We start from the raw sequence: 15,974 nt of genomic DNA, 5'->3' as shown, positions 1-15,974 counted from the left end.
AGGTAAAGTAAACAGGCCTCTGAGCAGATGTAGGAATTTAAGCCCGTGCTGATGTTTCTGTATTTGGTCTATCACAGAGCCTTCAGTAGATTCCACCTTATTTTACCCATGAGTCAAACACACTTTATTGTCTTGTTTCCCAGCCTATGGCAGAGTAGAAGGAGGAGGATGGCACCAGAGGCAAGCATGCTGACAGTTGTAGAGGTTGACAGCCTAACCGATGTGGAGAGACAAAATTCAAAAGCTGAGCAATCTACAGGCCCTTGGTGTTGTGGCGAAACCTATAGGCCAGTGTGATAGTGCAGCACGCCTGTGGTTTTCAAAATAACGATGACTACGCAGACGTTGTTATTGAGGAAGGTGAATATCCTTTATTAGCACGTGTATCAGGCAGGATGTAAGAATCATTTATTGCGTCCTGCATAGAAGCTGATGGTGAGTTCTTTTATCATTGAGGAAACTGAGTCTCATGTAAGTTAAGTCATGTGCCAAGGTCCCCTTATTCAAAGCCCTAAGACATCCGATGGCAAAAGGAATAAACCCCAGTTATCTGGGAGGTTTGCTGTACAGGTTGTTGTATCATTCCCTAAGTATGTTGGCTGTATTCTGTACTTCCCCAGTTATGAGCTGACTGTATTTTTCCTTCACACTTGGCGTTTGCTGAGCTGCTGACTGTACTGAGATGTGTCTGGCATCTGTTCACTGTTCCCCAGGATCAGCAGCAGGCCCGCCAGTCCCAGCTCGCTCAGGATGAGCGCGTTTCACGCTCGTATCTTGCCCTGGCGACAGAAACCGTGGACATGTTCCATATCCTCACCAAGCAGGTCCAGAAGCCATTCCTCAGACCTGTGAGTAGAACCTTGGGGGTATTTGTTTTGTCTGTTGGATTCCACATTCAGAGTCTATCACTTATAACTAAATAGAGTAGTTGTTGAAATCCTGGGTGTTTCAGCACCACAGTCACCGATCGGTGAGATTCTGTTACTGATTTTGTTCCCAGTTATGCTAATCGATACACACAACATTCTATCGATAGTCTGAAGTCTGCCAAAGGTCACTTCCAAGATAACTTATATCACTTTCTGCTGAGACAGCACATTGGATTATTAATGTTGAAGCTGTGACGTATTTTTGTCATCATCGACTCCAGTATTTTATTTATAGGAAAAGTATAGGTGACATCAATTGGAAATGAGACTATATTAAATAGAAATAATTGATAGTGTATAAGATCTTTGGTTCTCTTCAGTGTAGGTTTGTTACACTCAGGAAACCAAAGGTTAATGAGAGCCATAATTAGGGTTTATGATAGGTCAAAGGTAGCCAGATTGTTTGGCCATGACTTGATTGATGAGACCGGGATCCTGTTTCTGAAATCGAAACTGAGGGGCATAAATGAAGATCTCTGCTTCTCTTCAACAATCCCCCGCAACACACACACACACACACACGCGCACGCACGCACGCACGCACGCAAACACACACACAGAGTTTGGAAGTCTTATGGTGGGGCCGGGGCCAGGATAGTGAGGAAGGCAAGAAAGGGGCCTGAGATTTGGTAGTGACTTGCCCACATGGAGACAAGTTTACAGTGGGATGTAATTTTACTCCACGTCTCCTCCAGTTTCCCTGTTTACTCTCACCTCCGTCATTATCACTACACCCTGTCCTACGTGCAACTCAGGAGATGAGCCCCCTCCTCTGTCCCCTTTACATTTCACGTCTCTTCATAAATAGATTGCAGTGCCAGAGCAGCAGAACATGAAGCAAAACAGTGCATCACTGAAAGCGTAAGAACACTCACCTCATTTAGATAAGTGCTTCAGGCACTTGCTTCCCTTAAAGGTTTGCAATGGACTTCTTTAAACTTTTTCTATGAAGGCCAGACAGTAAATAGTTTAGGCACTGTAGGCCACATGGCCTCTGTTGCAGCTGCTAGCTATGCTGTTGCTGTGTTCCAATAAAACTCCATGAAGTGAGGCATCAGGCCAGATATGTCTTGCAGCTAGCAGTTTGCCAATCCCTGCTCTAAGTCATGTTTTATTTTATGTTCAACTACTCCGATGGCAGTGCTCTTTGATTGTTCAGAAGGTCAGAAACTATAAAAATTGCTTGAGACTAAATTATCATAAAGCCTATTTTTAGTTCTAAATTCTTCATTTTTTGTAAAGGACATTATTGAAAGCTAGGTCTATTATTTTCATGTCAATTAAAATTAATGTTTTTCAAGACCTACTCTTTGATCTGAGCTCTCCATACACCTGGGTCACAGTCTTCTGCCCCCCAGCCTTTGCCTGTGCCTGCTTTGATCTTTCCTTTTCCTTTGCTGCACTGTTTTCACCTTCTTTGCTGGTTAACACAAAACTCTCCCACTTCAGGAAAAAAAAAAATTACCAATTATATCCTATTCTTATCCCTGCTTTACCTCACAGTTTCTTAACAATTAAATACAGGAGTACTTTTTACTTTGTGCAAAAGCAGGTCCTTTAGAAGCCAAATTTAAGTTGAATTTGTATAAATCCAGTCATGAAATTTAATGAAAACCTTGTTACTTAAAGAGAAGCTTTCACAGCTCATTTTTTATGGCCGGTGTTTAATACTCTATAAGCCAGGTTTTCCTATTTCAGGTTTGCTTAAAGCAATGTATGCCCACCTGTAGTAGGTACTGTGTCACCTTGTGGGGTTATAGCATATTATTTCATAATTAGTTTTTAGTTGTTTCATTTAAGTTTGTCTTGTCTCACTGGCTAGATTTAAAACTATTCAAGACATAAATTTTATCTTCTACCTCTTTTATATTTCTTCACTCTTTGCATCTGATAAATAAATAAGAATAGTGCATATTGCCTGAACTGTCAGGGACTTGAAATTTATAGAAAAAGAATGCATAAAATGATGACTGAAAGAGCATACTCCAGAAACTTTCATGACACGTGTGATGATGATGGAATTATGAATAGTTTCCCTCTTTTACCTATTAACAAATTCGAAGTGATCCTTGTTTTTATAATTAAAGCATGAATTTAATGAAAATGTTGCCTTTTTGGTATTTATAAATATTCCATCAGCATGCAACACTCTATGAAGTATTAGAATTATTGGATTAGAAACGGAGAGTAAAGAAAAGTTTGAATGGAATGTCCTTCTTCAGCGTATGATATAGCACATATAAGGGATTCTTTGAAGATTGAGCCTGCCAATTCCTGTTCCTCCACTGAAATGGGAGGTTTGGGTCCTTCTTGCTTGTCTCAACAGCATGAATTGTCCTATTATCCCGTGATTTCCTAGGAACTCGGACCCCGATTGGCTGCGATGCTGAACTTTAATCTTCAGCAGCTCTGTGGTCCTAAGTGCCGTGACCTGAAAGTGGAAAACCCTGAGAAATACGGCTTTGAACCAAAGAAGCTGTTGGACCAACTGACGGATATTTACTTGCAGCTGGACTGTGCCCGGTTCGCTAAAGCCATTGCTGACGACCAGGTTAGTGCCCAAGGGAACAGTTTCAGAGGGAGCCTGGAGTTCAGGCTCCTGAAGTGGGTGACTTGAGTTTGCTTCCCTGTGGATTTCCCGGCAGACCCTGCGCGATTACATATCCATCTGTTCTTGGATTTTCCCCACTTGAAATCAAGGAAGGTGACACTTTTCAAAACGTGGTTTGAGAAGTTTTTACTATGTAACTAGAAATAATGGCCACAGTGGCAAGGGGAACTTGTTTGGTGTAAATGGATGTGACTCAGTTGTTTTCCTTTGGGCGTAAAGAGCAGATTTGGCTCTCAGATCCGTCTCCAGTTGAGTTTGTACCCATCTTGCTAAGGGCCTCACTCGACAAATCGGTTACATTTCCAGAAAGAGCCTGGTTTTCGCAGGGAATCCAAATCTTCTTCCCGAGAAGGAGATTTAATAACAGCTTCAGTGCTGCCATTATTTCGGTGGTTCCAGGTTTCAAACCGTGTACGTTATCTTTACATTCTTCCCGTCTTTATTCCTTGCGTCCCTCTGATTGTATCCATTTTGTGGTTTTCATTTCCACAGCTACCAATTTAGTCCAAGCGGCCCCTGTCCGGCCTCGACGTTTAATTTTTCAGTATCTCATGAAGGGCTTCCCCTCCCTCCACGGTCCTGTGTCCTGCAGCATCTTCAGCGTTATAATAACTGGTGTTATTAACCACGCATCAAGTTTTAGCCACTTTTCATGTTTTCACTTGTAATCCTCACAGGATCCTACGATTGAGGTTTAGTTGGATTCCTTGCTTTTCAGGGAGGCACACGGAGGTTAACGAGCTGCACAGTTGATGTGAGGCAGAGGCAGGACTCCCACCTGGCAGTCTGGCCCTGAGCCCATGTTCTCAGCTTCTCTGCTCTCCACTTAAAATGCCCCCAAAGTGCCATGTCCGTTTCAGTCTCCGCATCTTTGTTCACATTATTTATCCAAGTATTAACTCACATCTCAGGGTAACCATCACTAGGCATTCCAGAAGGTTCTTTACTTATATCTCATCCAAAGGTCAAAATAGGGGAATTGTAGGTACTTGTTATTTTTCAATAACAGCTTTATTGAGACATAATTCTCATACATGGGTACTTTTGGATAAAGCAAGAGATGTGGTCTTGACAAAGCACCTGCAATGGAAAAAACCACATATGTCTAAAGCAGGTTTTCCATAAAAAGTCGCGTTAAAAGAGCAGGTTAGGTGTTTGCAGTTACTTTGGGTAGATGCTAAAATGATTTTCTAGCCTACGACTGTATGATGCTACACATATTGAGAAATGGAAGATAAGCGGTAGCCTTAAGAGGGACAGGAAATGGAAACGCTCCCCAGGCAAGGTCAGGTCGTCTGCTTGGGCAGCAGGCCGGCTGGAGCTGGGCCTCTCCGGCCCAGCCAGAGATCGGGTGTGAGGAGTGCCCGGGGCCTCCTCTGCTTTCACTGTCAGGGACTCAGAAGGGTCGTTTAGCCTGCTCCCTCTTCTCCTGGTAGGTCTTGCTGTGGCTGCCACGTCGCAAGCGGTTATAACACGTAACATAAAGTTTGCAGTGTGCATGAGCACAGCACACCCACTGAGACGATGCAAACCAAGTGGGTGACAAAGGAGTGTTTCCGAGTGCTTCCAGCTGCCTTTCCTTGGTGACCAGCAAAACGTCCACACTGCCTGGTAATGCCTATGGACTGTGGTGGTGGCACAGGTGGTGGCCTGTGGTGGCACGTGGCTTGAGTCACAGGCAGTGGTTTCTGCGCAGTGACACGTGGGTCTTCTCGAATGTCTAAATAGCCCTGTTCTTGCAGACACGTGAAGCAGGCCCACAAGTGCCAGTGGCACAGTGGAGAGAGACACTCTTGCAGTGGTTTCTCTGCTGCCTTGTACAGTGTGGCGTTTGTCTTGATTGTTGGACACTTTCCATTTATATGGGCTGTAAGCTGATGAGGAGCCTGCCCACTGGATTGTTTCGGAAGAGGGGCTGGGGGGGCTGGGGGCGGAAGGGTGGAAGACTAGAAGGCTCCAGGGAGGTGGTAGAATTTCATCTTCTCCCTTGGGAGCAGCGCTCTTGCTTCGCTCTGGTTCCGTCTGGTATGTCTTGTTTTCCTGGGAAGACAGAGGAGGAAAAAAACAGCAGCCGAGCAAGGGAAGAAACTGAGAGCCTTCTCTCCTGTGCACCGAGAGCGGGCGGAAGACAGGTGCCCGGGAGAGGTGACAGAAGGCCCCAGCGCGAGGAGCCCTGAGCCTTACACTCACAGGCCTGAGGAGAGAGCCCCTCGTCAGAGAGGAAGTGCGACAGGACAGTTGTCCCTGGAGCCCAGGAGAGAGAGAGGTCTTAGCCTGACACAGTGAGCTGCACTGAGGGCCAAGTCTGCCTGTGGTTTCCGGGCAGATGGACGGCAGATCTGTTGTTCATGGAGCGCTGTCTGTTAACACCATGTTCCATTAAACAACAATAGTAGTAAAGAGCCCACGTAATGGGGACTTCCTGGTGGTCCAGTGATTAAGACTTTGCCTTCCAGTGCAGGGGGTGTGGGTTCGATCCCTGGTCAGGGAGCTAAGATCCCACATGGCTCCTGGCCAAAAAACCAAAACATAAAACAGAAACAATATTGTAACAAATTCAATAAAGACTTTTAAAAAATAAAAAAAAAAAAAGGAAAAAAAATCTTGGGATTTCCCTGGTGGTCCAATGGTAAAGAATCCACCTTCTAATGCAGGGACCACAGGTTCAATCCCTGGTTGGGGATCCAAGATCCCACATGCCGCGGGGCAGCTAAGCTCGCGCGCCACGACAACTGAACTTGCGTGCCTCAACGAGAGAGCCCGCGTGCCACAAACTACTGAGTCCTTGCGCTCTGGAACCCGCGCACCACAACTAAAGAGAAGCCCACGCACTGCAGTGAAAGATCCCGCATGCCTCAGTGAAAGATCCCACATTCCTCAACGAAGATCCCTCATGCCGCAACTAAGACCCGACGCAACCGTAAAAATTAAAAAAAAAAAAAGAGCCCATGTGAAATCTCACTTCTCCTATGCAGCGTTCCTTTTTTTTTTTTTTTTAATAAATTTACTTATTTATTTATTTGGCTGTGTTGGATCTTCATTGCTGCACGCAGGCTTTGTCTAGTTGCAGTGAGCGGGGGCTACTCTTCGTTGCAGTGCGCGGGCTTCTCATTGCGGTGGCTTCCCTTGTTGCGGAGCATGGGCTCTAGGCGCGTGGACTTCAGTAGTTGTGGCATGTGGGCTCAGTAGTTGTGGCTCGCGGGCTCTAGAGCGCAGGCTCAGTAGTTGTGGCACACAGGCTTCATTGCTCCGCAGCATGTAGGATCTTCCCAGACCAGGACTCAAACCCATGTCCCCTGCATTGGCAGGCGGATTCTTAACCACTGCGCCACCAGGGAAGTCCTGCAGCCTTCCTTTTTTATTTTTTTTTTTTTTTTGAGGTGAAATTCACATAACATAAAATTAACCATGTTGAAGTGTGTAATTCAGTGGCATTTAGTACATTCACAGTATTGTACAACCATCACCTCTAATCACCCCCACAAGGAAATCCCGTACCCATTAAGCAGTCAGTGTCCCTTCGTCCTCACCCCAGCTCCTGGCAACCACTAAACTGCTTTCTGTCTTTATTTTACCTATTTTTACATTTATCTATTAGCCTGTTCTGAATATTTCATGTAAATGGAATCATACAGTGTATAACCTTTTGTGTGTGGCTTCTTTCATGTAGCATGCTTTCGAGGTTCATTCATGTTATATCACGTAGCAGTACCTTATTCGTTTTTACGGCTTAATGTTTCATTGTATGGCTATACCATGGTTTGTTTGTTCATTCATCCATTGATGGACATTTGAATTGTTTCCACCTTTTGGCTGTTATAAATAGTATCCTGTGAACGTTCCTGTAAAAGTGTTTGAATACCTATTTTCAATTCTTTGGGATATACTTAGGAGTAGAATTTCTGAGTCATATGGTAATTCTATGTTTAACATTCCCACCAGCAGTGTACGAAGGTTCTAATTTCTCCACATCCTCGCCAACACTTGCTATTTTCTGTTTTGTTTTTTTATTTTTAAATAGCCACCCTAGTGGGAGTAAAGTTGTATTTCACTGTGGTTTTGATTTGCATTTCCCTAATGACAAATGCTGTTGAACATCTTTTCGTGTACTTGCTGGCCATTTGTATATCTTTTTTGAAGAAATGTCTGTTCGATCCTTCATCTTTTTCTTTTTCTTTGGCCGCACCCAGCAGCTTTGTGGGATTTTAGTTCCCTGACCAGGGATTCAACCCAGACCCTCGGTAGTGAAAGCACGAGTCCTAACCACTGGACCACCAGAGAACTCCCCTTCATCCATTTTTTATCTTATTTATTTATTTTTGGCTGCATTAGGTCTTCATTGCTGCACGCGGACTTTCTTTAGTTGCGTCAAGCGGGGGCTACTTTTTGTTGCAGTGTGTGGGCTTCTCATTGCGGTGGCTTCTCTTGTTGTGGAGCACGGGCTTTAGGCTCGCGGGCTTCAGGAGTTGTGGTGCATGGGCTTATTAGTTGCTCCACAGCATGTGGGAATCTTCCTGGACTAGGGCTCAAACCTGTGTCCTCTCCATTGGCAGGGGATTCTTTTTTTTTTTTTTTTTTTTTTTTTTTTTTTCCTGTACGCGGGCCTCTCACTGCTGTGGCCTCTCCCGTTGCAGAGCACGGGCTCCGGACGCGCAGGCTCAGCGGCCATGGCTCACGGGCCCAGCTGCTCCGCGGCATGCGGGATCCTCCCAGACCGGGGGGCATGAACCCACGTCCCCTGCATCGGCAGGCGGACTCTCAACCATTGCGCCACCAGGGAAGCCCGGCAGGTGGATTCTTAACCGCTGTGCCACCAGGGAAGCCCCTATCCATTTTTTAAATTGGATTCTTTCTGTTCTGTTCTTTATATATTCTGTGTGAGTTCTTTATATATTCTGGATACTAGACCTTTATCAGATACATGATTTGCAGATATTTTTATGTTTAATTTCTGTAGCCATTCTGTAAGGTCCTTGAGGTCAAGAACAACATCTTGGGACTCCCCTGGTGGTCCAGTAGTTAAGAATCAGCCTGGGCTTCCCTGGTGGCACAGTGGTTAAGAACCTGCCTGCCGGGCTTCCCTGGTGGCGCAGTGGTTGAGAGTCCGCCTGCCGATGCAGGGGACACGGGTTCGTGCCCCGGTCCGGGAAGATCCCACATGCCGCGGAGTGGCTGGGCCCATGAGCCATGGCCGCTGAGCCTGCGCGTCTGGAGCCTGTGCTCCGCAATGGGAGAGGCCACAACAGTGAGAGGCCCACGTACTGCAAAAAAAAAGAAAAAGAATCTGCCTGCCAATGCAGGGGACATGGGTTCAAGCCCTGGGCTGGGAAGATCCCACATGCCGCGGAGCAACTAAGCCCAGGCGCCACAACTACTGAGCCCGCATTCTAGAGCCCACAAGCCGCAACTACTGAGCCCGTGTGCTCTAGAGCTCGCACACTGCAACTGCTGAGCCCACGCGCCACAACTACTGAAGCCCGTGCGCTCTGGGCCCCATGTGCTGCAACTACTGAAGCCCGCGCGCCTGGAGCCCGTGCTCCACAACGAGAGTAGCCACCACAATAAGTCCGTGCGCTACAACAAAGCATAGCCCCCACTTGCCGCAACTAGAGAAAGCCCGCACACAACAACCAAGACCCAGCACAGCCAAAAAAAACCCGCAACATCTTTGCTTCCTCTCTGACACCATCCACACTGAACTTGAAGCAGCAGCTCAGTAATCTGTATTTGGTCGATTCATTGGCACCACTGCTCTTTGAAACTGAGCGCCATGTCCTCTTATCATAAGTACCCTTTGATTTCTTATTTCTGTTTTTTTGGCTGTGCTGGGTCTTGATTGCTACTCACAGGCTTTCTCTAGTTGCGGCGAGCGGGGGCTACTCTTTGTTGCGGTGTGCAGGTTTCTCATTGCGGTGGCTTCTCTTGTTGCGGAGCATGGGCTCTAGGCACGCGGGCTTCAGCAGTTGTGGCACACGAGCTCTAGAGCACAGGCTCAGTAGTTGTGGCACACGGGCTTAGTTGCTCCGCAGCATGTGGGATCTTCCCGGACCAGGGCTCGAACCCATGTCCCTTGCATTGGCAGGCGGATTCTTAACCACTGCCCCACCAGGGAAGTCCCTACCCTTTCTGATAATGCTCACTACCCTTTCTGATAATGCTTTGATAATAATGATAATTTCTGATAATGCTCACTCCACTGCTCTATCTTAGAAGTTGACTTAACAGCAGGCAGAAGTCAGTTGGTTAAAAACTCAATCATCTTTTGAGAAATAGAGTGGGTGATATTTTCGAGAATAGTAAATGGGCTAAGAATGACTACTTGTTTACACAGAGAAGTTCAAGGTGAATCGTCTCAGTAGTGTGGATAGCAGCACCCACCCTGTGCGTTTTTGCCCTTCCAACATCTCACCATAACCCTTTGGCCATTTATACCCTGTGCCTCTTCCCAAAGGGACGGGGACTGTAGCTTACCTGGCTCATAATAAGTAGACACCAAATAAAGTATCTGTTGACCTAATGTAGTAATTTAGTTTCAGAAAACTATAACCGAGGCTCTCTGAACTTTTCAAATTATTTTAAAGGATTATTGCCAGGCCCAAGTGCCCTGCTGGCTTTTTGTCCTCTCCTCTCTTTTCCCCTGAGTTGCATGGATTAAATAAGGGGCGTGGCTGTGTGTGGAGAGAGAAAGCGAGCATGTGCACTTATTTAGAAACTGAAGTTTAAAAAGAACCGAAGAAAGACTGAGGACTTTCATTCCAGCCTTCTAAGGGAACACAAGTATTGAGATGAGTTCATCCCATGATGTTCATGTGAATCCTCGTTTAGAAATCACAGGTCACAGATTATGGTCCTGTCATTCAGAGTTTCAGATTTAGTCATTCCCCTCCTCCATTTGCATCACTGTCACTAAAGTGACAAGCATTCAGTGATTTTGCCGTAAATGCAAAATACGATATACTTTGATATTTTGAAATGGCAGTGATTTATATAAATTAGGCACCTGTGGGGTAGGTGTTACTACCCCCATTTTACACCTGAGGAAACTGGGGCTCAGGAGAGTTAGAGCTTTCTCTAAGACCACACAGCAGGTAGATGGTAAAGCCAGGATTGAAACCCAGGCTTGCCTGGGTCTTTGGTGGGCGCTTGCTGTGTAGACCAGCCCTCCCACTCTCACAGGCATAAACCCTGTCTGCTCCCGTCAGCAGAGCCCCTGACATTTAACAGCGTTGAACTGAGAGATCTTAAATAAGGATTGACAGGGAATGGGAGAACGCGCTTGTTGATTATGAACTATATTGGGTTGTTTTCACCATGTTTACCTTTAGGGAAAAGAACTGAAATTTCCACCTCCTCTCATAGGCTGCTAGGGCTCAGTGCCTGGCAAGGACTGAAGTAGACTTTCAGTCCTTCTCTTTTTAATATTTCCTTCTCTTTTTAATATTTAAATTTTAAGAGAAATGGATGTTTGCTATAAAAGTAATTAAAACTTTTTAAAATTCCCCTCATTTGCCTCAATCCTGAAGCCCTTTCCAGAGGCCTTGTACAGTTTGGTGCGTATTAGCCCAGTCTTTATGTATTTATAGCCATGTCAAAGTATTTATATATGTACATTAGAATTTTAGGGCTTTTTTAGAAAACAGATGATGCTTTGGGTATTTTCTGCAGCTTGCTTTTTTCCGCTTAAAATATATTTACGTCTCACGGTGTCTTTCCTCATTTTCAGAGATCCTACAGCAAAGAATTGTTTGAAGAAGTTATTTTGAAGATGCGGAAGGCAGGGATCAAATCCACAATAGCGATAGAGAAGTTTAAACTTCTGGCTGAGAAGGTGGAGGAGATCGTGGCCAAGAACGCGCGTGCAGAAATCGACTACAGTGATGCCCCAGACGAGTTCAGAGGCGAGTGGGCCCGCTTTTTTCACGTGGAATTCTTTGATTTGAGTTAACTTGAAACATGTAACATTAGAAGAGGACGTTCTGTGCTCTCATTACTTTTTTTTTTTTAATTTAATTTATTTTATTTTTGGCTGCCTTGGGTCTTCGTTGCTGTGTGTGGGCTTTCTCTAGTTACGGCGAGCGGGGGCTACTCTTCATTGTGGCGCGTGGGCTTCTCACTGCAGTGGCTTCTCTTGTTGCGGAGCACGGGCTCTAGGTGCGTGGGCTTCAGTAGTTGTGGCACGTGGGCTCAGTAGTTGTGGCTCGCGGGCTCTAGAGCACAGGCTCAGTAGTTATGGCGCAAGGGCTTAGTTGCTCCGCGGCATGTGGGATCTTCCCGGACCAGGGCTCAAACCCGTGTCCCCTGCATTGGCAGGCAGATTCTTAACCACTGCACCGCCAGGGAAGCCCCCTCTCATTGCTTTTTGAGACACTGGTCAGAAATTGAAATTCTGTTTATCTACCTTTAGTTCATATTATAAATTACAAGAGAAAAAAGTCCTCAGCCTGATTTCAAACCAGATAACAACCCTGAAGATTCTAAGGTCAATCTTGCCTTTGCAAGTGGGGACTCATGTTTTCAAAGAATTCTGAGTAGTCCTAAGAGGAAAGGTTGATTCTAGCCTGCCATCTTCGCCATACAGCTCGGGAGGGCCTGTCTGTCCTGCTGTCTTTTTTGTCTGTTCTTTCCTCCCAGCAGTAGCTGACAAAAGGGTGCTTCCCCTCTACAAAAGGTGAAGTGTATGCCTTTATCTAATGCTGATTTCCTCCTAAACTTGGGGGCCTGGTAGGGGCCGTTTGGTTGCTGTTTCCTATGGTTATATTTTTCACTGATAGGAGGGACTCTGTTTTCTTTTTCAGTTTTAGGCTCTATTGTTAGATCAGAGTTTGCTTTGCTCTGTCTCTGTAGACCCTCTGATGGACACCCTGATGACTGACCCCGTGCGGCTGCCCTCTGGCACCATCATGGACCGCTCCATCATCCTGCGGCACTTGCTGAACTCCCCCACGGACCCCTTCAACCGACAGACGCTGACAGAGAGCATGCTGGAGCCAGGTAGGGAGGGCATGGCTCGAACTGCAGTGCCTGCACCTGTACTGAGCAGTGAGGCCAAAATCGTGTATCAGAGAGTAGTCAAAAGGGGGAAATTTAACAAATCCAGACACTACATGGTTTCTGACACTTAATGGACAAGACATAAAACATTCTTTGCTCTTTTTCACTACAGAATTCCAGTTCTTACTTTTCATGTCCTATTTCTTCTTCAGCCTTCAGTTCAGTGAGGGAATGAATTGCCTTTTCTTTCCTTTTATACAGAACTACAAGCATCATCTCTCAGGAAGAGCCCTCCCATCTGGGGTATTAATTCTTTCCTTTCTTTTCTCAGTGCCAGAACTGAAAGAACAGATTCATGCCTGGATGAGAGAGAAACAGAACAATGATCATTAAACCATCCCCCTTGCCCACCCTCTGCGAGAAACAGCCAAGGCCGGCGAGGCAGGCAGGAGCAGCATCGGTGGTGCAAATGCTGTTCACATGTTGGAGGCCAGAAGTGGCAAAATACACCAAGAGCCTACCCAGAGTGACCAAACAGTGGAGACCGGAAAGGACATGAGTAAGAAGAGGAGCCCAATTCCTGTACATATATTTAAGTGACAGACGTGGTCAAAAGCTTGAGGGATACGTTTTATGATTGCTTGTGTAGTAGAGCACGTCCTTCATATGTCACAATTTGGGGCTTTTGCTACGGAAGTCTTTTAGTGATTGATGACGAATGGGTCTGGGCAGCATCCCCTTCATCCCTTTTTTTTTTTTTTCCTAAATCCAGTATCCGTTGGTTTTGATTGTGATTAGAGAACCTTGGACATCTTGCTGCTAAGACTCTTCCCCCCCGCCGGCCCCATCCTGATCCTACTTGCACTGCTGTGGATTTTTTTTAAGAGAAGCAAAAACAAAAATAAACTCTTTTCCCTGGCCCTCCAAACATTTATTCTGTGAGATAACTGTGCCTGCAACAAAGTGTTAATCCTGGGATCGTATTTTTATATCATATTCACATATTTGTTTTTTTAATTGGTGTTAGATGACATGATTAATAAAAAAGGCAAGATATTTTCAGAATTTGAATTTCAGTTTTTTTTTTTAAATTATTTTGAAATGTCCCTTAAAATTTTTTTTTATTCTAAACAAAATGAAGAGAATCCTGTTGCTCTGGTCCTTGTAGTGAGTCCACGATTAGGAATCTGAGGAACAGCTGCAGCAAAGGAAGCATTTAAGTGTATCAGGATTTCGCGTCTTACGGTTTGGGGGGGGTTGGGTTATTTTTAATGCTATGTGACAGTTGGAAACCTTTATAGTTATCCTGCGAGGGTAAATAAATTCCTCAACCCTTGAGTCTGTGAGTTCAAGGCAGGGGTCGTTTGTATGATGTGTCCTGTGGGGCTTGGCCTTACCAAAGCAAAAAAGGGGTGCAAGAAATGTGGAAGTACATCTGCTTGTAAAAACACACACAAAGAAAACACACACACACACACACACACACACACACACACACACACACACACACACACACACACACACACACACACACACACACACACACACACACACACACACACACACACACACACACACACACGATTTTTTGTATTACTGCTCCCTACTTAACCATACTCGGATTCTTGAATCTCCTTTGGGGTAAAAAAGAATTTGAAACCATAAAGTGTTTTGAAGAAATTAAGTCTACAAAAACATACTTTCTTTTTCTTTTCCTTTCTTTCCCGCTCCACAGACAATGTCCTCTGTTCAGTTCCTAACGCAAACTACAATAAATGGTGATACACATTCAGAAGGAATCTTCTTTGAGTCTCTTCTTTTTGTGGAAAACAAAGGGGTGGGTGAAGACCAAGAGCCAGATGTGTTGGCATGTGGTACATGATCTTTCCTGGAGCCAATTAGGAGTTGCTGTTTTTAAAATAAAACTTTCCTATTGTGTCAGTCTTGATGCTCCAGTTGGTTCTTGTGTCACTGTTTGCTTGTTCAAGGGGGTTGAGCTTTGTCATGTTCAGTCTCTTCAGTTCTCAGGTGGTTACCCTATTGCAAATATATTTTCCCTGACCTTGAAAATTTTTGCTCAAGTTCAGCCCATCTCATGAACATTATCTTAGGTACTGCAGTTGATGAAACCTACCAGCTCATGTAATAAGAGCAAGCGTTTCTGCAGCATTTACTGTGTGCCAACCTATGCCAAGGCCTTTACATTTACGATTTCGTTCTCTAAGATGGTACAATCATCTTTGTTTTTTTTCCAGCAGGTCAGGGTGTGGGATGTGGAGAGGTTAGGTCACTTGCTCAAGGTCACCTGGCCAATTAGTGGAAGAGCAGGTGTCCAGGCTCCAGAGTCCATGCCCTCAGCCACTACTCTTGAGCACATTTGGACTAAATCAACTTTTTCCTTTTTCCAAAAAATATAATGTATTCCTGTTAACAACAATTTTAGACAATATAGGTAAAAGAAAGCCAAAGTCACCTGTAATCCCACTGTGCAGATAATTGTTAATTTATTTTTTACCAAGTTTATATACATTTATGCCTATACAGTTAATGATGTTTATTGGCTTCTATTGCCAGTTTTGTTTCTCCATGTCATGCATGTGTATTGTTTCTCTCCTCTCTATCCAGAAGATAAACTCTGCAGAGGTTTATCAGGTTCAGGCACAGGTTCTGTCCTGTTATTTGCATGCCTCACTCTTTCCCCATGAATGTAATAAGATGCTGCTTTACCCCTTCAGATGTACTCATCATTTTGAAAATTCAGAATTCGGAGGTTTGAAGGACCTTCTGCAGGCTAGGGCATTCCTACTTGTACTGTCTCTAGGGGGAAGATGTTTGCTATTTCTATTTTTAGAGTCTAAGGCTTGCTATTGTATAGAAACTTGTGACTGCCTTCATTCTGTGAATTATGGATATTAAAGTAAGTTCCAAAATATTTTAAAAGTAGGCCTTGGCTACAAGGAAGATGGCCAAACAGGAAGGAGGATCTGAGAATCAGAAGAGCAGAAGAGAAATGATCCTGAAGAGAAAGATGATTAAAATAGCTTCTTAGTCGTCTTGTGACTCACTATTGTGTGGGTTTTTAAACGGAGTTGATAAGAATATCTTTTAAAAAAATAGCCGAGCACGTTATTTTGTTCACATTTTGTAACCTTTGGGTTTGGTACATAAAATAGTGAATTTCACAGTGTTGTGTTGAGGTGCTAAGGGGAGATAAATAGGCCCTATCTGAGTAGGTAACTTTTTTTTTTTTTTTTTTTTTTTTTTTTTTTTTGCGGTACGCGAGCCTCTCACTGTGTGGCCTCTCCCGTTGAGGAGCACAGGCTCCGGACGCGCAGGCTCAGTGGCCATGGCTCACAGGTCCAGCCGCCCCGTGGCACGTGGGATCTTCTCAGACCAGGGCACAAACCCGTGTCCCCTGCATCGGCAGGCGGACTCTCAACCAC

General features: G+C 44.9%; 1 protein-coding gene across 3 annotated transcripts in view; it reads left to right on the top strand.

Annotated features, from left to right (window-relative positions):
• UBE4B (ubiquitination factor E4B) overlaps window positions 1–14,326 on the top strand; it is a 111,335-nt gene extending 97,009 nt beyond the window's left edge. For all 3 annotated transcript variants that reach the window (XM_060141497.1, XM_060141496.1, XM_060141498.1), the window contains 5 exons: window positions 714–848; window positions 3,289–3,480; window positions 11,264–11,438; window positions 12,385–12,531; window positions 12,863–14,326. In XM_060141497.1, the coding sequence (XP_059997480.1) occupies window positions 714–848; window positions 3,289–3,480; window positions 11,264–11,438; window positions 12,385–12,531; window positions 12,863–12,924 (711 nt within the window). In that variant the 3' untranslated portion in view covers window positions 12,925–14,326. The remainder of the gene's footprint in view (window positions 1–713; window positions 849–3,288; window positions 3,481–11,263; window positions 11,439–12,384; window positions 12,532–12,862) is intronic.
• The last annotated feature ends 1,648 nt before the right edge of the window (window positions 14,327–15,974 follow it).

Source organism: Lagenorhynchus albirostris, chromosome 2, assembly GCF_949774975.1.
Source record: "Lagenorhynchus albirostris chromosome 2, mLagAlb1.1, whole genome shotgun sequence".
Taxonomy (NCBI): domain Eukaryota; kingdom Metazoa; phylum Chordata; class Mammalia; order Artiodactyla; family Delphinidae; genus Lagenorhynchus; species Lagenorhynchus albirostris.
Note: the sequence above shows the minus strand (reverse complement) of the source record. Positions and strands in the feature narration are given on the sequence as shown.